The sequence below is a fragment of the Pangasianodon hypophthalmus genome, chromosome 30, assembly GCF_027358585.1.
Source record: "Pangasianodon hypophthalmus isolate fPanHyp1 chromosome 30, fPanHyp1.pri, whole genome shotgun sequence".
Taxonomy (NCBI): Eukaryota; Metazoa; Chordata; class Actinopteri; order Siluriformes; family Pangasiidae; genus Pangasianodon; species Pangasianodon hypophthalmus.
In genome coordinates, this window is record NC_069739.1 from 12,589,679 (window position 1) to 12,613,804 (window position 24,126).

Consider the following 24,126-nt stretch of genomic DNA (forward strand, 5'->3'; position numbering starts at 1 on the left):
AAGCTGCTTCTTATTTTCTGAAGGGAAAGATGGATGGAAGGAAAGATAGAATGTCTCTATAATTCCACACGAATTCATTCTAATTGTGAATTAATCCAAATTAAGGGCAGAAATTTCGCTTAAGTAAAATATATAAGTTCAACAAAATGTAAATAGGTAAACAATGACATGTCCATAGGCTTTACACAAGGGTTTATATAGTTGTTTGTACAGCCATGTTTGTAGGCCACAAGGCATTCTGGGAACTGGAGAATATTCTGCTACTTGCTATATTGTTAAAAATGTAGAAACAAACTGGAGACATCACATTAATTAAACTCAGCAATAATGTTTAGGAGACCTGATCAGTGCTTAACAATATGATCTTCTGAACCTCCAGAGTCCAGGCACATAAACAATAATAAAAACAAAAGGCTTGTTTGTCTACAGATCATTACGTTTTATCATCTTCTCTAGCTAGTATGTACACTCATGTCACTATCGCACAGAATGAATTAGTCGTAATGTGACTGAGGAAATTCACTGCTATCCGTTCCTCAATTACAACTACTATAAAATGAAATACAGATTATTATTTATGTGACTATATCATAAATTTAAATGACACCACATTCACTGAAAAACATTATTAAGAAAATATTATTAAGACGTCATCACGTAGCATCACCACAAGATAGCAGTGAGGTTATGTCAGTTCTTCCTGTTTTAACTCAGACATGAAGGACTTTAAAATGATTCTCTACTGAAGTGTTGCCTTAAATAAAGTAACCATAATAATGGCACAGTAATACTTATAATTAATAATAATATTAATAATTAGTAACTTAATTATTAGTTTCACTTGTAAGTTGCTTTGGATAAAAGCATTGACTGAAAGAGATAAATGTAAATGAGGTAAATGAATAGTCTGACAGTTTTAAAAAAACAGCAGCTTTTATTTCAAAAACTAAAAGGGCCAAAAGGTTTAGTTTTGGTTACTGAGGTTAGGGTTAGATTTAGGAATAGAGTCCATCTGGCTTGGTAAGGAGAAAGGTGTGGTGCTCTCCTGATGTTCTCCAGGTTCTGATGGTCTGTGTTGATGATGGATAGAGAAAGGAACAGTGACACCTTTACTTTCTGTTTTTATTTTGTGCTCCAACATTTACTCACGCGTAGCTTAATGTCATGAGATGCTAAACTGAGGTCATGAAATCATAGTGTTTACGGGATGTGGACTACTTTATCATGCCTTTAATTACGCTTTTAAAAGGAATTATTTAAATAATGCCAAAATTTGTGCCCACAGTTTGAAGGAAAAGCTGAACAAGTTCTCATCTATTACACTTACAGCTCAGTTTATATTCATTATTAATTTTATTTTTTAAAAAAACGTCCTCTGGGGTGAGAATCCAACGGCAGGAGTTATTTGTCAAAATTTACAAAAAGTCAAAATACAAAACTAGACAAAAAGAGAAAAAAAGAAAATATTAGGGGAAAAAAAACGCACACAAACTGATTAAGAAACGAATAAAATGAAATCTTAACACAAGTGAAATTTTTAAAGTTAGCTTCCATGCTAACGTTTATGAACAGGTGTTCCTAATAAAGTGGCCGGTGAGTGTATGTTTAAGTTAGCTTTAGCTAATTTTTTTACTGGATTATTTGTTATCTTCTTCTAAAGATATTTTTACATGAAATTACAGTTACATTTTCTGATCTTGTGTAATTTTGCTAATGCTAATGTTTATGCTAATGTAAATAAAGCTGCTCTTTAATCTTTTCTCGGTATTACAGGTAATAATCTGTGGAAAACCGAGTGATCCATTATGTAAATATTCTCTGGAGCATTTTACTGTTGATTTTTAAAATCTAATCCTGAATATAAATCTTTTTATGTGTTATGAGTTTGTGATTAAGTCTGTTACAGACCCACATTATCCACATCACACTCCTTCCACTGCTAATGCTCAGGCTGCAGTTACATTACAGCAGTCATTACATTTAACTGCCTCCTGTTATCAAATCTTATAGAGCTCCCTTTTTTTTTTTTTTTTTTTTAAATATGTTAATACATTAAATGTTTATGTATTAAATGTTTATGTATTGAATGTTTACGTATTAAATTACTCGGTGATAGAAGGACTCGTGTGATGTCCTGCATCAGAGCTACAGCTTCTCTAACACACACTTTGTAAAATTAATCGGTTTTATAACCGCTGCTTCATGAACAGGATCTCCAAAAGCTGTACATTAGTGTTGGGCATGTTGTTAAAAAAAAGTAGTTTAAATTTGTCACGTGTATTTAATTTGGAAAACGCGTCATTACAGAGTTTTTCTCTTTATCACAGGAGCCAAATCTCCGCGCACTACAGCACATTCTATTCCACGCTGAAACTCCACTCCAGTCCAGGTGGCGGCGGTAACGCGCCCGCTAGCGGCGTCTCCAACCTCCAGCAAACACTGAAGAAGAAAAGCTTTTCTCTCCTGAGCATCTGTTTACCTGCCCGAACTAACCGCATTAAAATATTTCTAATAGAGTTTACACTTACACTTAAATTTGATCTGAAATGAAAAGCGCGTTACTGTGAGGATTTAAAACTCCTTTCTGCTTTAAACCCTGAGGTAAGTTTAACTGAAGCTGTGTGGCAGAATCCCAAATACATCTCTACTGTTTAAGTGCACTGCATGGTGTTTATTAGTGTTTACTGTCTGTTTAAGTGCACTACATGGTGTTTATTAGTGTTTACTGTCTGTTTAAGTGCACTACATGGTGTTTATTAGTGTTTACTGTCCTGTTTAAGTGCACTGCATGGTGTTTATTAGTGTTTACTGTCTGTTTAAGTGCACTACATGGTGTTTATTAGTGTTTACTGTCTGTTTAAGTGCACTACATGGTGTTTATTAGTGTTTACTGTCCTGTTTAAGTGCACTACATGGTGTTTATTAGTGTTTACTGTCTGTTTAAGTGCACTACATGGTGTTTATTAGTGTTTACTGTCCTGTTTAAGTGCACTACATGGTGTTTATTAGTGTTTACTGTCCTGTTTAAGTGCACTACATGGTGTTTATTAGTGTTTACTGTCCTGTTTAAGTGCACTACATGGTGTTTATTAGTGTTTACTGTCCTGTTTAAGTGCACTACATGGTGTTTATTAGTGTTTACTGTCCTGTTTAAGTGCACTACATGGTGTTTATTAGTGTTTACTGTCTGTTTAAGTGCACTACATGGTGTTTATTAGTGTTTACTGTCTGTTTAAGTGCACTACATGGTGTTTATTAGTGTTTACTGTCCTGTTTAAGTGCACTACATGGTGTTTATTAGTGTTTACTGTCCTGTTTAAGTGCACTACATGGTGTTTATTAGTGTTTACTGTCCACTTTAACATTCTTACTGGGACGCACCGACTGTGGGGAAGCAGAATCGGGGAGTGGAATCGGAGTGGAATCGGGGAGCGGAATTGGAATGGAATCGCTTTCCAGATGGTAGTTTTGGGAATAGGTGATTAGCAGGGTGAGGTGTGTCACTGATGATTTTTCCCGCTCGCCTCTTCTTCCTGGCGATGTCCAGCTCTTCAGGTAGTGACAGACTGCAGCTGTTGATTTTCTCAGCAGTCCTGATAGGGCATTGCAGCTTCCTCTTTTCTCTGGAGGAGGCTTCACCAAACCAGATGGTGATGACTGGCGTAAGGATGCGTTCTATAGTGGCAGTGTAGAATTGCACCAGTATAGCCTGGGGCAGATGAAACTTTGCCACCTGCTGTAACAAATACATCCTTTGCTGAGCTTTTTTATTGATGGATGATGTATGGATCTCCCATTTGAGATCCCGTGTGATCGTAGTTCCCAGAAACTTGAACGAAGTGACAGTGCTCACTGAAGAGTTAGTAAGGATGGGGGGATGTGTGTTTCCTGAAGTCGATTTGCATCTCTGTGGTGAGAGAACACAACCTCGTGGTGCTACAGTGCTGAGTGACGGGGGTTCAGTAATGTTCTGACCGATTCTCACAAACTGCTTCCTGTCAGAAAGGAGGTTTGTGATTCACGTACAGATGGAGCCAGGTACTTGCAAAGCAATGAGTTTCTCTTGTAGGAGCTCAGGGACGATGGTATTGAAGGCCGACCAGAGATCTACAAAGAGGATCCTGGCATAAGTGTTCAGAGAGTCTAGGTGCTTTAATATGAAGTGAAGCCCAATATTAACTGCATCATCTACAGATCTGTTGCTTCTGTAGACAAACTGCAGTGGATCCAGAAGATCCTGAGCACTGGATTTGAGAAATGACATCACCGGTCTTTCAAAGGTCTTCATGATAACAGAGGTGAGGGCTACTGGTCTGTAATCGATAAGGCCAGTTATCGTTGTTTTTGGAACGTAAAGGTGGTGCACAGCTGATCAGCACAGTGTTTGAGGGTTCCAGGGCCAGCAGCTCTCTTTACATTTAGTTTTTTGAATTGTCTTCTCCTTTCTTGTTCTGTGATGATGAATGGGGGTGGGAGGACTGGGACAGAGGACCGGCTGAGTAGGTGATAGGCACTGATGGGCCATCTGTCTCTCAAATCTGCAGTAGAAGTCGTTTAACTGGTTTAGAAGGTGGGGGGTCATTAGTACAGGGGGGTTTTCTTTATATCATTGTGATGGTCTGAAGATGCTTCCAGACTGAGGAGGAATCGTTAGCAGAAAGTTGTTGATTCAGCTTTTGCTGTTTGGCTACTTTGATAGCTTTCTCAAACTTGAGTTTTGCCTTCTTGAATTCCTCCTTCTCTCCTGTCCTAAAAGCCTCTTCTTTTTTTCTTGCTGTCTGAGCTCCACATTCAACCAACATTTGTTGTTGGAGAAGCAGGTGATGGTTTTAGTGGGAATACAGTTTTCCTGACAGTGTGATTGTGTACTCATCCATACTGTGGGAACTTGATTTAAACACGTCCCAGTCTGTTGCACTGAGGCAGTGTTGTAGGTCTTCAGTCGCTTCCGTAGTCCATGTCTTTATGGCTTTTTTTCCAGACATCACTACCTTCCCTTTCTGTCTCTATGCAGGAATGAGTTGGATCGTAGCGTGATCAGACAGTCCAAGAGGGACACAGGCAGTGTCATGGTATACATTACTCGTACGACTATAGCAGTGGTCCAAAGTTTTTCCCTCTCTGGTGGTACATTTAATGCGCTGCTGGAATGAGGGGAGATCCACACTTAAAGTTATAAAGTCACCCTTTAGAGTCACGACAAAATGAGGGTGTGCTTTTTCAATCTCTTTGACCATGTCTACTAATTCTCGTTGTGTCTGGTAAGCATTGGCCAGTGGGGGAATATAAATTTCAGGCAGTATAATGGATGTAAATTCATGGTGTGAGTAGAAAGGGAGAAGAATTACTTCCATATTGACAGGGCATATTTTTGATATGACTGATATGTCTTTGCACCAGCCTTGATTAATATAGAAGCACCTCCTCCTTTGTTCTTATTGCAAAGATCAGGGACTCGATCCGCTATGTATAGTTGAAATCCTGGGAATTCCACTATAGCATCAGGAATCACATCGTCTCCATGAAGCAGTAAACTGAAGTCAGTAAAAAGTTCTTTTTTGTGCTTGCGAGGAATTTGCGTTTGTTGAGCTTGTTATAAATTGAGTGCACATAAGACAGGAATATTCCCAGGAGCGGAGATTGCAGGCCTTTCTTCCTAAATCTGACCAGTGCTCCAGCGTACTTGTCTCTCCGTCTTTTCCTTTTTCACGCAGCTTGGAGAGCCACGGGAACGCACTTCAGGAACAGCGCTAATAAATCTGCGGACTGAGTTTAAAAACTCAGGGCACTGATTATCCAGGACAGTTGTCCGGATCGCTATTGACAAAAAATACACAAAAAGACAGACACAGGAGGAGATGCCAGAACACCGTGGCTGCTGTCTAAGGGGAATAGTGGGATTGGGAATAGTGACATTATTTCTAGAAAGTATGAAGCAAATCTGAGAATGTTCGTCAGGGGGCCAATGATTTCACATGGATTGATCAATATGTCCTCTTCACACTGAAAGTAATTCCTTATGTCACGTATTGCTGAATTGTTTTTAGACCTGAGTGTGACTTACATAAAACACAACAGATAGGCGTTGATCTTAAGCATCATTTCAGCACTGTGAGATGTGAGCTCTTGTACATTAGCGATGTACATTCATACTACTCTATGGTGTGAAATGTAGAGTAGTAGATCCTGTGGGCTGTTTCATCATTATTTTTACAAGTTCATGCAGGCCGAATGAAATGAGGCAGCAGCCAACTCGATTTATTAATGTACTAGATAATCGGGTCCTTGAGGCGAGTGTTGGGGGTGTAGGAAAAATTTGGAGGGATGTAGCCCAGCCCAGCACCCCCTAAATCCAGGCTTGAGATGAGTAAAGGCATAGACTGATGGATAATGGCTGAATTTTATACTATTTTTAAACCACCAGAGCATCCTTGTTCCCAAATCTTGGGTAAATATTAAATCCTGAGCAACTTCATTTCAGTCATAAACTCTTCTTCTCACTGTCTGGTTAATAATCATATTTTGATGATGTTTCACTAAGAATAAAATAATTTAAAACTTGTTGGCACTAAATCTTGCTCCCGGTACGTGGATATCTTTGATTTGTATTATATAACATGTATATAAATAAACATCGTTTACAGACTGTTCAGTTTAGGGTACACATAAACAGTTAATTGGGAATCTTCACTCGGAATGAATTCATACAGACTTTACATTTAAACACAGACAGTGTTCCTGCATCAGATTACGCTGTGCACAATAAACTGGACCATCTCTGTTAAAGATGAAACGTGATTGGACCTTATCGTTTCTGTGACACAGGGACTGTACGTCACGCCTCAGTATAAGCAGGACAGTCCCATTTTTACCCTCTCAATGTTACTGAACACGTTACTTACATTAACCCCTCGATAATCCATTTACTAGCAAACGTATTGTTTTCTCAATTTAACAGTAAAAAAACACAAAATGAACTTCATACCGTAATTTCTAAATGTTCATGTAAGAAATACATCTCGTATAGAAATAGAAAATTCCTCGTCTGATGAAAAAAGTTACCCATTATGGTCCATTGTCATGTATAGATGATCTTTTTGTAGGTCAAGGCAGTAAAACACTATGAGTTCAGCTGGAGACAGACAGCACTCTTCCAGGAAGTCTTCGGCTCCTGATTCTGCTCGCTCACAGGTAAAGCTTAATGATGATTTGTGTGAGAAATCAATAACGTAATGTTAAAGTTTGACCAGTTTTCTGTCTTTTACTGCCTTAATTCACTGATAGCCTGCAAGCTGTCTTGCTAATCACTCGTAGCTTAATGATATTTACTGAGGAGTTAAAAATTTAAAACTGATTTCATATTAACAAACTAGAGTCTATACTGGTATAAACAGCTTTATAAACAATGTGGATGTTGTTTGCTGAATAAGTGTCGTTGTTGTTTGATCTTTAGCTGTCTGAGGCCATGAAAACAGAGACTAATGGAGGGAAAGAAGGCAGTGTGATGAAAGAGGAGACCCTGGAGCTGAGCATCAGTAACCATGGAAACGGCCTTACCAGCACACCTGAATTTATCTCCATTAAAGAGGAAGAAGCTGATGATAAAGACTTCCTCTGTAAGACCTCAGGGCACTTTCTCACTGATTATTCTCCCTGTAGTGCACTAAAAGTCCAAAAGGGAGTCACTTGGGTCTGAGTCTCTGTCTCTGATTATTTATTCAGCAGTTTAGTTTTTGGTAAAGTGTGAACTGGCAGCTTTATATTTGGTCTCTCGGCTGGGGAAAAGTGGAGCAGCCACTAAGAATTTAAGAGAGTTTGTAAACCTTGTAAAAGTTTTAAAGTTTCTACTTAGTCCCCAGTCCTCCTGGTCACCCAGGTTAGCCCCGCCCATTCTCTTTACAGCAGGTTAGCCCCGCCCATTCTCTTTACAGCAGGTTAGCCCCGCCCATTCCCTTTACAGCAGGTTAGCCCCGCCCATTCCCTTTACAGCAGGTTAGCCCCGCCCATTCCCTTTACAGCAGGTTAGCCCCGCCCATTCCCTTTACAGCAGGTTAGTCCCGCCCATTCCCTTTACAGCAGGTTAGCCCCGCCCATTCCCTTTACAGCGGGTTAGCCCCGCCCGTTCCCTTTACAGCAGGTTAGCCCCGCCCATTCCCTTTACAGCAGGTTAGCCCCGCCCATTCCCTTTACAGCAGGTTAGCCCCGCCCGTTCCCTTTACAGCAGGTTAGCCCCGCCCGTTCCCTTTACAGCAGGTTAGCCCCGCCCGTTCCCTTTACAGCAGGTTAGCCCCGCCCGTTCCCTTTACAGCAGGTTAGCCCCGCCCGTTCCCTTTACAGCAGGTTAGCCCCGCCCGTTCTCTTTACAGCAGGTTAGCCCCGCCCATTCCCTTTACAGCAGGTTAGCCCCGCCCATTCCCTTTACAGCAGGTTAGCCCCGCCCGTTCCCTTTACAGCAGGTTAGCCCCGCCCGTTCCCTTTACAGCGGGTTAGCCCCGCCCGTTCCCTTTACAGCGGGTTAGCCCCGCCCGTTCCCTTTACAGCGGGTTAGCCCCGCCCGTTCCCTTTACAGCAGGTTAGCCCCGCCCGTTCCCTTTACAGCGGGTTAGCCCCGCCCGTTCCCTTTACAGCAGGTTAGCCCCGCCCATTCCCTTTACAGCAGGTTAAAAAGGGGAATTTTTTTTCTCTCTTTCCAGATTGCGAAGTTTGCCAGTCCTTCTTCTTTAAAAAGTGTGAGGTCCACGGTCCGGCGCTCTTCATCCCTGATACTGCTGTTCCCATGGGGGTCACTGACCGAGCCAGACAAACTCTTCCTCCTGGACTAGAGATTCAGAAGTCCAGTATTCCTGATGCAGGCCTGGGAGTGTTTAATAAAGGGGAGACTGTTCCAGTTGGTGCACATTTCGGACCCTACCAGGGAGAGCTAGTAGACAGAGAGGAAGCTATGAACAGTGGATACTCTTGGGTGGTAAGATATTATTCATTTACTATAAATATTAAACATTTATAATAATATGATAATGTTGCCTTCTACATTTTTCTCTCGACAGTTCACAGAATGCTACAGGATAAATGTTAATTCAAATCAGTACCAGTTTCTTGTTACCACTGATGTGTGGAGACACTTTAAACACACTTTCAGCTGCTTTAAACTTACTAGCACTTAAAACCTAGACAGAAATTTACTGACTGATTTGCTTAAATGAACTGCAGGAAACTGAATATGTGGGTTTGATGTGAGGACTGTGCCTAAAATTTTGCCTAAAAGATTTTTTAATTTAAGAAATGTGATTGTTTACTGTTAACTTTACACTCAAAAGGCAGATCCGCCACTGCTCTGTGGTAAATGGGCTAGATTAACCTTACTAAACAAAGCCAGAATTTTGGTGCTGTTGATTTTCTTCATGCTTCTGTGTTGATAAATGCCAATCACAGGGAGATGAACATGACAGAATTAAGATTAAACGTTAAAGCAGTGCTAAGAACGGCATCACTTGAGTGGCATCATAACTGGATCTTTCTGACAATTGTTGTGAGCCTTCAAAGGAAGTTCAGCCAGTACCTTTGCAGATGATTGTGTTTTCCCAGTAGTTTAACCAGCATTGTAACAGAGAGCATGCAGCAACAGGGCAGATGGACAAGATGGGAACAGGTGGAGGACAGGTGGGGTGACCTGTGGCTGAACCTCAACGCAAAAAGTTCCTTATCCAGTCAGTCTATGATGTCCTGCCAACGTCATCAATCTTCTGTAGCTGGGGAAGGCAGAGTCACTGACATCCCCTCTTTCCAATGGGAGAAGCACAACGGAGCACTTACTAAGCTGCTGCCTAAAGGCCTTGGGAGAGTGGTGTTATCGCTGGCACCAGGTGCTGAAGATAGTGGCTGATGAGGGGAAGGCTTCTTGGACGAATCGATTATGGCCACTTGGAGTGCTCAAAAGTGGAGATTGACCAGCAATTGCACAACACCTACACAGATACAGCTGTGGAACAGGACCTAGTGAAGTGTAGGACCTGTATAGAGCGTCTAGCACCTAAGATTTCATTTGATGAGGCAGATCTTAGCTGGAAGGAAATCCAGGATGTATGCAAGAATTAGTTAAGCACCCAGACAGAGTGGTGTACCATACAAGGTACACTATGGTGTACTAAGGTGTACACTAAGGTTTCACTATGTACTTGTATATGGCTGAAATGACAGTAAACTCCACTTGACTTGACTTGACTTGAAGGTATACAAGAGGAATTCCAATCTCCTGCACAGACTGTGGAAGTTCCTCAGAATTAAAGGGTCAAAGTGTTTCAAAAGGGGATTATAACTGGAAGCAGAGTCTCAGTCATCCTTTTTCCTTTGCAATGAACATGACAGAATTACAGAGCCCATTGATCAGGTCTGGTGTGCACTGACCACCAATCAGACCATTTATGAACAATCTGATAGTAACAAAACATCTGTGCCAGGATACAGATGGATACTTCAAGGTCTGGAGCAGCTCATAAACTGGTCAAGTTCAGTTTCACCATGGCGAGCACACTGATTCCAACTATGCCAGAAAAGCCTGTTAAGAGCATGAGGAAAATATTCAACAGTCAAAGACACAGCACCAGTCAATTCAGAGGGAAAAGAACTACCAGAATGGCTGACTGCTGTGGACAGGTCAGGACTGCCAGACAAATTTAAGGCTTGGCTATATTGCCATGACATACTCCCACACATCCTGTGGACTCTTCTGGTCTACGAGGTAACCACTGACAACCGATCTTTGGAAGGAAGATCAGCCAGTAGCATTGCAGGAGGCTGGGTCTTCCCAGAAGTTTAAGAGGCATTGCCTTGTATGGGAAGAAGAACAGACTGAACCTGCCTCTCAGTAGTGTGAGTGTGGAGTTTATTGTCACCCAGGAAAGAATGGTGCTACAATCCAGCAGCCTCCAAGTCTCATTGCATAAAGTTGAGATACCTCATACTCCGGCAGTACCGCCCACAACAAATGTTGACTCACATGATCGTAGGCCTCTAAATTCACAAAACATGCACAAAACTGGGTTAGCATACTCCCTTGACTTTTCACAAAGTTGTGCACGAGTAAAGAACTGGTCCACTGTGCCACCGCCTGGGTGGAACCAGCAATGTTATTCCTGAATCTTAGGTTCACCTATCAGACTTGAGTCTGCTCTCATAGTCATAATCTTGATTATAGCCTATTCCTAGAATGTTAAGGAGTGTGATTCCCCTATAGGAACACACCCTTTTTTAAATATAGGCCTCACAGTTTCTGTTTGCTAGTCAAAAGGCACTGCTCCACATATCTCCATGCAACATTAAAGAGGCCTTTTAATCACACAACTCCAACCCTGTTCAGTGCCTTCAACATCTCATCCACCCCTACGGCCTGAAGATTTCTAACCACCATAGTAACTTCAACCCTGGAAGTGGTCTCCAAAACTGCCTCCCGAAGGCAGGGCAGGTGCTGAATCGTTTACCAGAACATTTTTGGGGCCACACAAAAGTCTTTTCCCGTGGCCTCTCCAAACTCCTCAAATGCGTGATATTTTGCTTCTGCAGCTGCTTTTGCAGCAGCCTTTCTGGATCATATATCTCTATTCTGGTACTGTTGGACTTTCAGTGCAGCATTTGACACTACTGACCATGATATTTTAACTGATATTTCTTTTTTACCAGAGGCCAAAAAATGGAATTTCCACCTGTTTTGGGCATGCCGGTGTTCCGCATTATTTGTGAACTCATGCTCTACAGTAGCAGTTAATAGCTCATATGAAAGTAGACACTCAATGCTTTAAGAATTTGCAGTTTTTCATAAGTATTTCTTTCTTTTTTTTTTTTTTTTTTTTTTTTAATTATTATTTTTTTTTTTACCTAGCCTACTAGGTTTCAATATTATAAATTTATTGTGGCAGTACAGTGTTGTACCATCAAAAAAGCTTTAGTTGTGCTGTCCGTTTTATCTCTGTACCAGTGTTATTGTGGAGAGGTGTGAGTTTGCCCAGCAGGAGGCTCACATCCCTCGCTTTTCCCATCTCCCTGCTCACCAGCAGGTCTGATAAGTTGATTTCCATTCCACCGGTACTGTGAGAAAGGATTAATGGACAGGCTTGAAAAACTGGTTAGTTCAGACAGACAAGTTTTTGCCTTTTTTTGATCTTATTTGAAAGATAGAGCTTGATGGTTATTCAGTGAAACCTAAAGACACATTCATCTTCCCGGAGAAGTGATTTTTCCACAATTAACTTTGTAGTCAATGTGGAATACTCCAATATAGAAGCTATAAAAGCATAGACTAGATATGCTAGTCCATGTTAGATCTATGGAAATCAAATGATAAACCACACCAAAGTCACCCCAAGGTTTTTGAATGTGTCCTTAGGTTTCATCATCATTTAATTCAAATAATTTTTACACATTTCTCCTGGGACAAGCAGATTTCATGTCAATTTTTATTTGGCTGGGGGACAAATAGATTCAAAAGCCATAAAAAAACTACTTCCTGTTGAAATGTGCCAAACAAAAGCTTTAATTGGATATGTATAGTGGCCCCCAAAAGTATTTGGACACGTAAGCCAGACTTATAAATGTATGAATTTTACTGCATTAGAAAACAACGTCATACCATGTGGCATTTATTTTAATGAAAGATACCACAAGCACACTTTTCAAGCAAAACATTTCCCAAATAGATTATGTTTAAAGCTATCAATGTAATAGATATACTGTTTATAATTAGACAAAAAGTATTTGGACACTCAATAGTGGCTTCATTAAAGATTACATTTACAGTGTTTTAGTGTTTAGTTTGTCATCCTTTGTTTCACAGAACTTCTGGACAGTGTCTGGGCCTGGAATCAGCCAGTTTCTGTGGTGGTGTGGTCGAAGTTTCCTCCAAGTTTCAACCAAATAATCTTTCAGTTCATCCACACTAGAGCACTGACAGTTGACAATTTCTGCTTTCTTGCATCCCATAGATGTTCTATAGGGTTTAGGTCAGGCATCTGGGAAGTATTCTTTAGTATTTTGTAGTAGAATGCTGTAAAAATATTCTTTCAAAAGGTAGCTGCTATCCTTTGGATCATTATCTTCTTAAAAAAAATTCACTATTGTTGCTTGAGTTATTACTTCACTGATTTCTGCAAGTCTGCATTCAGAATGCCCCTGTGTACTTCTGAGTTCATGATGCCATCAGTAAAGACAAGCTCACCAACAACACTGCAGGAAAAACAGCTTGTTACTTACCCAGTGGGCTAATAAATAATGTGTCCTTAAAGTCCTGCATGTGTCATTTAAACCTCTGAATGGTTCAGCTCTGGTGAATCTTGCTCATGTCCTGGTGCAGTATCTATCCCTAAGCTGAAGTAGGTATACTGTTAAACCTGATGATTGAATACTGAAAATGGCATTTTTTTAATGCACTAAAGAAACAGATTGACCAATTACTCATGGAGCATTTAAGCTACTCTCTTAGGCTATTGAAAAATGCCTAGTTAAAAAGGCAGTTTAGTTTATTAAGGAAGATGTGATGTAAGGTGTGAATAAATGAAGCTGACTCTGGTAACTTAATCTTGCTCCATGCTATGTTCACCATACAGCTGAACTTTAACTTTGATTGGAGAAAGCACAGAGAATGCCCTAGCGCATAGATATCCAAAAACTGCAGTAAATCACAATTATGCAAAACAGGATTTCTGCCAGCCCCATTCACGTGCAACACGTGTTCTTTTAGTCACATACATATAGAATTAAAACCTTAAGATTTTCTTTCTTTTTATATTGGCTTTCTCATTAGTATCGCTGTCTTCAGCAAAAGATTCATTTACCTTCATTTTTAGTAGAAGAATATTTGTATATGGATTATTCTTGTTCCTGTATAGCTTGTTTATTTTGATGGAATAGAATGATTTAATGAATAAAAAGTAAATGTGCCATTTTTTGCAGATACATATGAGTAGGCAGTGTGAAAAATACATAGATGCCAAGAGAGAGATGCATGCTAACTGGATGAGGTGAGGAATACATCAGTTGTTGGGTCTTTATTTAGTCTTTAAGTCTTTCCAATTCCTTATTTGTTGGAAGAATGCATTCCTTGCTTTCTCTCAGTCTGTATCTCTGACATCTGGGTATTTTTTCTTTGATCCCCTTTCTACCACTTTACTTCAAACTCTTAGGTATGTGAATTGTGCTTGTAATGATGGAGAGCAAAATCTTATGGCATATCAGTATCGAGGGGAGATTCTGTACCGTTGCTGTCGACCCATTAATCCAGGACAGGAGCTCTTGGTGTGGTATGAAGAGAAATATGCCAGAGATCTAGGCCCTACGTTTGACCAGCTCTGGAATAAAAAGTGCTCTGCAAATGGTAAGGTCCATACGTAGTGATTCAACAATACTTAGGTCTTAAAACTTTTGATCATTTTATGATTAAAAAGTTCTGTATACCTAAAACCTCAAATATGTTAGGTTATTGTCTTCTTGAACTGAGTTCAGATCAAGGAAGCTGTGTGCTTCAAGGTTTTCCTCAGCAGGAACACAGAACGACTGAACTAGAACTTATTTCCTTTTTCATTACTATTGACTGCAAGAGATGATGCAAAGCTCACTGGATGCTTCTATGCCTATTAAAAAGGTCAACAGCTTACACTGGTCTAGTGAAATGACTGATGTGTAAAGTAATACACCTTCCTAACACGGGGCAGCAGCTTTGTTGTTTTTTTACACTAAGTGGTAACACAATACCACTAGCTGTATCTGTTTACTGCTGTATTTGTATTTATGTCTATACCACTGTGCCCTGGAAACACTAGAAAATGCTGAAAAATGGAAAAAGAAGTCATTGTTTATTCACAAAACATTACAACAAATAGCAATTTGAACATAACTTTATTCAACTCTTGAACCTGAGGCCACTGGACCTTTCTGGCAAGCTCTCTATCTTCTATTTTATATGACTGAGTAAGTAAACTATGTTTCAAAACACCAGTGGCTTTCCCAAATCAGGCACCTGTTTATAGTGTACATCAGTAGCCATGTAATAAAGCAATAAGCTTTTATCATAGCTGAAGGCATTGTTTAGCAGAATTTCACTGGACTCTATGAGAATCCACTAAAACGCAGTGCTGCTACGAGTGAAAATGGGAACCTTTAAGCAGCATTTCATGATAATGTCTGTATGGTTTTTCAGGAAAATTTTCACTTAACAACAACAAAGTTTGATTATTTAAGAAGAATGACAGTAAATGACAGAATAACAGAAGAAACGCAATAAATATGTACAAGTTAATAGTTTTTAAAATTAATTAATGATTATATTTAGAGAGAGATTAGAGAGCTTTATTGTCATTCTATCCATATACAAGTATACAATAGAATGAAATGGAGTTCTCCAAGGTATTTATAGAAGTGATTATAGAAATGATTATAGAACTTCCTTGACAACGTGCGGTGCCATATAAGAAAAAGTATCAGTGCAAAATGGACAACAAAATACAAGACAATAACTAGACACCAAGCAAGAATCTGTACAATGAGGAAAATACAATAAATACAACATGTGAACATACAGTATGTATAGCACTCAGCAGCACAGTGAGTGGATTTGGTGTGTGATGAGTAAAGCCTTATCACCACAGCAGCATATAAATCCCTGGTTGACTATCTTGACTATTGTGCAATACGTCTGTGTAATACTGGTGTAAGTGGACAGTGCGTAAAGACAAGGCTTGTGCAATATAATAATATTGTCCCTATATGCTGTTACGTTGTCATGAGCATGCAGCCTTGGGCTGTGCAGGTGCTGGGTGTGATGGTGCTAGAGGTGTTGCATCCGATCCAGTCTGTGGTCATTCATTCAGAAAATCCAGGATCTAATTGTGACCAGTTTTTGCGGGATTATTGTATTGAATACTGATCTGAAGTCAGTGAACAGCATTCAAAATTCCCTTCTTGTCAAGTTGAGCCAGGGCTAGATATCGCATAGGTGTAGGGTTGTAGATGGATAGGTTTATAGGTGGATAGGTTTTAGTGATATGCAAACTGGTAAGGGTTAGCATCCAAATATCCCATATGCCCATAAACCCTCCAGATCTGTGCCTTTACCAAAGAGAAAAACTATTAACAAAAGGCTTGACTATACAGACTTTCTGCCTAGATTAAAGACAGTGTCTGTGTCCCAAACACTAATTGGAAGGCAGTTCCACAACTATGGGGCTTTTTAAGAAAAACCTCCACCTTCTTCATTATTCAGTGCTTAATAAAGAGCTTAACAATAAAGAGCTTGTTTTTAATCGAAGCAGGCATCACGGATCATAAAAGACGAAAGGTTCACTCAGGTCCTGCAGTGCATTTATATAGGTCTTCGGTAGTTGTTATGACCCTGCGATAAGTCCAGCGAAGAGTCAGGGTCAGTAACTTGTGACTAACCCTATAGTGAGCGGGTGGATGAGCCAGCTAGGCTGATTAATACCAACAGAGGGAAAACATAAGTCCACAACCACCTGGTTAGTATACAGAGTTTACTGTGCTTTCTTGTTCACCAGTGCTTTACATTTAAACACACATTAGCATGCCAGACATAAGATAAATATTTACAAAGTGTTTACACGGAGTGTTAATAATAAGGAAAAGAAAAAGGAGCTGGACTATGGCGGTGCTAAAGGAAAGAACATAATGTAACCAAAAACAAACTTCCCTATTCTCAAATTTACACGCATTCACCTAGAAACAAAACAAACCAAAGATGTCTACCTACACTAGGCTTTCCTCACTAAATATAAATACATGGGTTGGCACTTGCTGCTTTCCTAATGTGTTTTCCTAATGTGTCCGAGCCCTGTTAAACAAAAGAAAAACAGACAGCATACATAGGCTGGGTCTTGTGGGAGGAATCACAAACAAATCAAACAAATCAAACAAATCAGGACACGACTCAGTAAGTCAACTACAGACAACACAAATGTTCACAACTTCTGTGTTTATCATGCTCTCAGCTCTTTCGTCTCTCTCTACTCTCCTCTTCCGGTTCCAGTTCCAGAGCAGCTTTTATGGATTGTACTTCCTCCTCTTCATGGCCTGGATTGGTTGAGGCAGTGAATGATGGCAACGTGCTCCAATGAGCAACCTGCAATGTTTAAGAGAATTACAACACACAAATACTGATTAAAATGACGTGCTGTTGCACGTAACAGTAGTATTTTATAATCAGTGCAAAATTATATTTTATATTAATTATATACTGGGAGCCAATGTAGTTTGGATAAGATATAGATGATGTGTGTAAATCTGGGTTTAGTAAGAGCTCTGGCTGCTCCATATACAAATCGAGTTCTGCATGCTTGGTTGAAGGCTTGTTGGTTGGCATGGGCTCATCACATAGGGAAGATCCTGGGATCCAGGACTCTCCATTTGTGCTGCCTTCTCAGTGATATTGGTGTAGGGTGTGGAGAAGGGTGTCTCCCTTCCACTGGGACTGGGGAGATGGCACTTGACCTTGGCTAGGCTGGCCTCTGATCACTCAGGGCCCACAGTGAGCTGCACTGGTCTGGTCTCTTTGTTAGTAGAGTCCAAGCAATGCACCAGTCATTTTGCATTTTTCTTCAATGAATAATTAACATAATGTTGACAAAAGATTTTAGAGACACGTCTGGGTGACCTGCTGCATAACGTGTTATCTGCAGTTGACAGAGGGAGACGTTGTTCACCATTTTGGATGCATCTGTATCTAGCCACTGCTACCATGAGTTGTATTTACAGAAAAGCCCCAACGGCAAATAGAAATTTTTAAGTTGACTGGGGTCTCACAGTCATGCTGAGGTTGAATGTTCTTCTGGTTTGGAGTAATCTCAACTCCAGCATGCAATGATTTGATAATATTTTTTACAAGGATTGCAGCCCTGCATTTTTCTTATAATGTAGGACCAGAAGACTGGAAAGCTTCTATAGGTTTCCTTCATCTTGTGTGGCACCTACTGACATGACTGAAGTGGGTGATTTCCCACTTCACTTCCTTCCATGCAGTTACTTACTTACCTGGGCTGATCAGTCTGTTTGCAGAGTCATTTTCAAGGCAGGGACTTGCTTCAGGTAAGGGAGAATGCCCCAGTCATCATTTGGATAGGCAAAGTCTGGCTTCATTAGTTCTGTTTACCAGCATATACAGACTGCTGTCTTCATGTCAAATCCATGCTGGTGACCCTGAGCCTCACAAACATATAGAGCATGATTCATGCCACTCTTTTTCATCTCATCTTCCAAATGCTACACAAAATTCATAGCTGTAACCAGCCTCTCCTTTTGGTGCCCATATGGTACAGATAGTAATTTCCATAGCTGATATCTCTTCACAGAGAATTCTTGTAACAGATTACACTCAGGAAGGAGACCTTGTCAAATTACACCTCGGCAAACTGAGTGTATAGTACACATCCAAATCACCTTCAACTATGGCAATGGCTGTTTAGTCAGAACATGGACTAAGGACTACAGGACGTGATTCCGCATACAGCAGCTTTGTGAATGCAGGCTATATACAGTTGCCATTGGCTCGTGTGCAGCTAATCAGCTAAACACAGTAATTTGTGATACTAGACACTCTCTCTTATGCCTCACCTGTAATTTACTAAATTTGACTACTTATATCCATGACATTCATCAGACCAGTTATATATTTGCTTAATTCAATTCAATTCAATTCAATTTTATTTGTATAGCGCTTTTAACAATGGACATTGTCACAAAGCAGCTTTACAGAAATAAATGGATTCACAAAAATATATTGTAAATATTTAAATTTATCACTGTGAATTTATCCCTAATGAGCAAGCCAGTGGCGACGGTGGCAAGGAAAAACTCCCCGAGATGATAATGACAGAAAGAAGGTGACTCCTCTGTTGAAACTGGATTTCTCAGTGTTTGGTACAGAACCTGTCTACCAGCTGACCAGATGTTAATGGCTCAGTGTCTTGTTTCTTTAGCTAGAGTTGAAGATTGCTGAATAGTATTTGATGATGATTCTGCTCTTTATTACAGTTCTCATGATTAAGTGTGGTCACACAGTAAGTTTGGTGTGCTACCTGAGCCTGCCTTACCTTAGCTCTAGGTGCTCTTGGTAGTCAGTAAGAATAAGATACAATGCTATGCTTTTGTGAATAACAGATTACTGAGTCTTTAGAAACTGGAAAAAGATTAGTAGACAGCTGTTAGAACACAATATTACTGGCTGTGATATATAACATGACTACTTGGCTTAGCACCATCTGTGGTCATCAAGAATCCACTGAACCAGAGTTATATACATTAATAGTGTTTTGTGGTGTTTGTAATTTTGCTGCTGCTGATAATAACAACAACAATAATAATAATAATAATAATAATAATAATATTTGCTTTACCCCCAATTTTTTTTAATCACTCCATTACATTGGGTTAGTTCCCAGCAATAGTTGTATAATTTTGTTGCATTTCATATTGAGTTTCTGATATTTTTTCTTTGACTTCTCCAGAAATAATTGAAGCTCGGTTCCAAATCTTCTCCTGCTCCTTGTGCACACTTTCCTATACATCTCAAATTTACCTCAACAAACACATAAAGAGATGCCACTACGAGGAGTATGTGAGACTGCAGAAATCAGGAGAGTTTAAATATGAGATTCAGATACCTACAAAAGGTTCCAGTTGTCAGCAAACATCATCTGGTACTCTCAGTTCAGACACGTCTCCCAGAGAAATGCAGAAGGAAGTTCACCACTGCTCAGACTGTGGAAAGAGCTTTGCTGATCAGAGTGCTCTACAGCGACACCAGCACAATCCCACAGCAGAGAAGCCGTATCACTGCTCACAGTGTGGAAAGCGTTTTATTAGAATGGGTTATCTTCTACGACACCAGCGCGATCACAAAGGAGAGAAGCCGTATCAATGCTCACATTGTGGAAAGTGTTTTAACAGAACGTGTTATCTTAAACGACACCTGCGCATTCACACAGGAGAGAAGCCGTATCACTGCTTACAGTGTGGGAAGAGTTTTAATCAAAACGTTGTTCTTCTACAACACCAGCGCATTCACACAGGAGAGAAACCATATCACTGCTCAGAGTGTGGAAAGAATTTCTCTCAAAACGGTGCTCTTAAAAGACACCAGCGTATTCACACAGGCGAGAAGCCATATCTATGCGCACAGTGTGGGAAGAGTTTTACTACATGGAGCAATCTCCAAACACATCAGTGCACTCACAGAATAGAAAAGCCGTATCACTGCTCACAGTGTGGAAAGAGTTTTAAGCGAAAGGCTGATCTTCAGACACACCAGCGCATTCACACTGGAGTGAAACCATATTTCTGCTCACAGTGTGGAAAGAATTTTACTCTGCAGCGAAGTCTTCAACTACACCTGCGCAATCACACAGGAGAGAAGCCGTATCACTGCTCAGAGTGTGGAAAGAGTTTCAATCAAAAGATTGATCTTGTACGACACCAGAGCATTCACACAGGTGAGAAGCCGTATCATTGCTTACAGTGTGGAAAGAGTTTTATTCAGCAGCGTGGTCTTCAACGACACCAGAGCATTCACGTTAGAAAAGCCGTATCACTGCTCACAGTAGGGAAAGAGTTTTAATGGCCTGAGTATTTTCCGAAGACATCAGAGCATTCACACAGTAAAGAAGCCTGCTCATAGTATCATTGTTCACAGTGTGGAAACCCAGCTTGTGCAATTTAATGCTTTAATCTTCACATTATTACACTATCACAACATCCAGCAACATTTACTTCGATTATATTACCAGACCTTCCAGCGTTTACGCTTAAGAGCTTCACAATTTAGCATTAGCATACACTAGTTCAAGTTATCACTGAAAAATATGCCAAAACGGCAATTTTATTCTCCCTAAAACAAGATATGAGCCACTTGACATGTATGTCAAATGATTTATGCAGATGTTTTGAACTCTCCAGTATTATCTGACACCACCTCTCAGCTGGACTTGTGGGGCAACTTCACTTTCTGCAAAGAATGGGGAATGGTTTGAGTTCATTAATATGGCATAGACTTGGTTCAAAAACACTTCTACCTCTGAGACACTTTTAGTCATTCACTCATCATTTCAGCTCTGTGAGCTTCACCTTTTATGGAGTTTTGTGACCTGCAAGTGCACTAACACTGAGCCATTATACAAAGTGAATTTGTCAAAGTAAGTATGATTATTGTGTTGGCTTAAAATGATGTATGTAGATGTTTCTTTTTAATTGTTTTTATTATTTTTATTATTTTTTTTATTCTTTCGGTCATTCACAGCAAGCTACTGTAAGCTCAGATGCATTCTGTTTGCTTTGACTATTTTGAAATGTCTCTAGAACTTGACTGGAGTCTACCTGTGGCAGATTCAATTGATTGAACATGATTTAGAAAGGCACACACCTGCGTTTATAAGGTCCCACAATTCACAGTGCATGTCAGACAAAAGTAGGCATGGTTAATATCATCCCTACTGTGAAGCATGGTGGTGGCAGCCTCATGGTGGAGTGCATACAACCTCAGACTGGGGTGGACGTTTAACTTTCAGCATCACAACGACCCAAAGCATACAGCCAAGACAATGCTGGAGTGGCTTCAGGGAAAAGTCTCTGAATGTCCTTGAGTGGCCCAGCCAAAGCCCAGACTTGAACCCCATAAAACATCTGTGGAGAGACATGAAGATTGCAGTCCACAGATGTTCCCTATCCAGGCTGATTAAGCTTGAGAGAATCTACCAGGAATAATTAGAGAAACTGCCCAAATCCAGTTGTGCAAAGTAGCTGTAATAGCTGTCAAAGCTGTAATTGTGGTTTATTGTGTGTAGCTTGATGGCCAAAAAGTAATGTGTGTTAAAACTCAAGTGGGCTAAAAACTTTTCGAAGCCACTGTATATTGAAATTCTGTGGAAGGCAGAGCATTTTTTGTTCACAGAGTGATTTAGTATTCTTATTTTAATGTTTGCTTTTGAACTTAAGTATCCATAAAATAAAATGCATAAATTCTTTGCATTCATAAATTTCTAATTCAACATTATTGTCACTGTAGTAACAAGTGCAGCATAAGAATAAAGCAGAGGTGGTGGGATACCATGACTTGTTTTAGCTCATACAAGAAATGCCTATACCATATAAGGTCATTTACTCAAGTTTACACTAGCCAACATTTTGATGTTGTTTTGATTGCAAACAGAGTAATAAAAGTTTCTTTTTATATGATTGTATTGTATTGTATTTTATATGATTGTATGTCTTAATGAAAGTTTGGGAAGTAATTTGGAGTAGTAAATTGTCTTTGTCCTTATTTGTTCCAGTGGTTATACAGGGCTAACATGATGCATAAATATAGATAAATATATGCAGTACTTTCTGAACGTATTGGAACAGCAAAACCTTTTGTTTTTGCTATACACTGAAGACATTTGGGTTTGAGATCAAAAGATGAATATTGGACGATAGACCAGAATTTCAGCTTTCATTTCCTGATATTTACATCTAGACGTGTTAAACAACTTAGAACATGGCACCTACACACACACACACACACACACACACACACACACACACACACACACACACTGATCAGCCATAACATTAAAATCACCTGCCTAATATTGTGTAGTTCCCCTTGTGTCACCAAAACAGCTCTGACCCGTCGAGGCATGGACTCAGGCAAGACAAGGGGAACCTACACAATATTAGGCGGGTGGATTTAATGTTATGGCTGATCGGTGTGTGTGTGTGTGTGTGTGTGTGTTTATATCCTAACTGGAAGGCTGTTCCATAACTGTGGGGCTTTGTAATAGAAAGCTCTGCCCCCTGCTGTAGCCTTCACTATTCGAGGTACCAACAAATAACCTGCACCTTTGATCGAAGTAGGCGTGGCAGATCATAGAAGACTAGAAGTTCACTCAGGTACTGTGGCGCGAGACCATTTAGTGCTTTATAGGTCAGTAGTAGTATTTTATAATCAATACGAAATCTGAATGGGAGCCAATGCAGTGTGGATAAGATAGGGGTGATGTGGTCATATCTTCTGATTCTAGTAAGAACTCTCGCTGCTGCATTCTGGACTAACTGGAGCTTGTTTATGCTCCTACTGGAACATCCAGGCAGTAAGGCATTACAATAATCCAACCTAGAGGTAACAAAAGCATGAACTAATTTTTCTGCATCGTGTAGTGACAATATATTTCTTATTTTAGCAATATTTCTGAGATGAAAGAAAGCAATCCTAGTAATATTATCTACATGAGCTTCAAAAGAAAGACTAGAGTCGATAATCACACCAAGGTCTTTTACTGCTGCACATGATGAAACAGAAGGCCATCCAGAGTTATTATGTAATCAGAAAGCTTACTTCTAACTGCATGTGGTCCTAGTACAAGTACTTCTGTCTTGTCAGAATTAAGTAAGAGAAAGTTAATAAGCATCCAGTTTCTAATGTCTTTTACACATTCCTCAACTTTATTAAGCTGGTGTCTGTCATCTGGCTTTGCTGAAACATACAACTGTGTGTCATCAGCGTAACAGTGGAAGCTAATACCATGTTTACGGATAATTTTACCCAGAGGTAGCATATATAAAGAAAAGAGCAGTGGGCCTAAAACGGAGCCTTGTGGAACACCAAACTTTACCTTAGCATGAGAAGAGAAGTCACCGTTTACATTTACAAACTGATAACGATCAGTCAAATAAGACCTGAGCCAGGAAAGGGCTGTTCCCTTAATGCCTACTACATTTTCCAGTCTATTGAGGAGAATAGCATGATCAATGGTATCAAAAGCTGCACTAAGGTCAAGCAGCACCAGCAAGGAGACACAACCCTGATCAGAGGCCAGTAGTAAGTCATTTACCACTTTAACCAGCGCTGTCTCTGTGCTATGATGAGGCCTAAATCCTGACTGATACATTTCATGAATGTTATTCCTATGTAAGTATGAGCATAGCTGCTGTGCTACAACCTTTTCTAGGACCTTGGAAATAAAGGGGAGGTTTGATATTGGTCTATAGTTAGACAGCTGACAGGGTCAAGGTCAGGTTTTTTTAATCAAGGGCTTGATAACTGCTAGTTTAAATGATTTAGGTACATAGCCAATGCTAAGGGAAGAATTGATTATCTTT

General features: G+C 40.0%; 1 protein-coding gene across 2 annotated transcripts; it reads left to right on the forward strand.

Annotated features, from left to right (window-relative positions):
• The first annotated feature begins 2,379 nt into the window (after positions 1-2,379).
• LOC117595718 (histone-lysine N-methyltransferase PRDM9) lies at positions 2,380-22,216 on the forward strand. 2 transcript variants are annotated; one of them, XM_053231883.1, is made up of 7 exons: positions 2,380-2,601; positions 7,104-7,191; positions 7,454-7,616; positions 8,694-8,965; positions 13,942-14,009; positions 14,172-14,362; positions 19,500-22,216. In XM_053231883.1, the coding sequence occupies exons 2-7, from the start codon at positions 7,123-7,125 to the stop codon at positions 20,606-20,608; spliced, it is 1,872 nt and encodes a 623-aa protein (XP_053087858.1). In that variant the 5' UTR covers positions 2,380-2,601; positions 7,104-7,122; the 3' UTR covers positions 20,609-22,216. The 2 variants fall into 2 exon arrangements, with proteins under 2 accessions (XP_053087858.1, XP_053087859.1); XM_053231884.1 differs by lacking the exon at positions 2,380-2,601 and adding an exon at positions 2,698-4,298.
• The last annotated feature ends 1,910 nt before the right edge of the window (positions 22,217-24,126 follow it).

Coding starts and splice junctions, on each gene's coding strand:
- LOC117595718 (XM_053231883.1), top strand. CDS start 7,123: ATGAGTTCAGCTGGAGACAGACAGCACTCTTCCAGGAAGTCTTCGGCT. Junction 14,010..14,171: donor ATGCATGCTAACTGGATGAG/GTGAGGAATACA, acceptor TCAAACTCTTAG/GTATGTGAATTGTGCTTGTA. Junction 14,363..19,499: donor TAAAAAGTGCTCTGCAAATG/GTAAGGTCCATA, acceptor TGACTTCTCCAG/AAATAATTGAAGCTCGGTTC.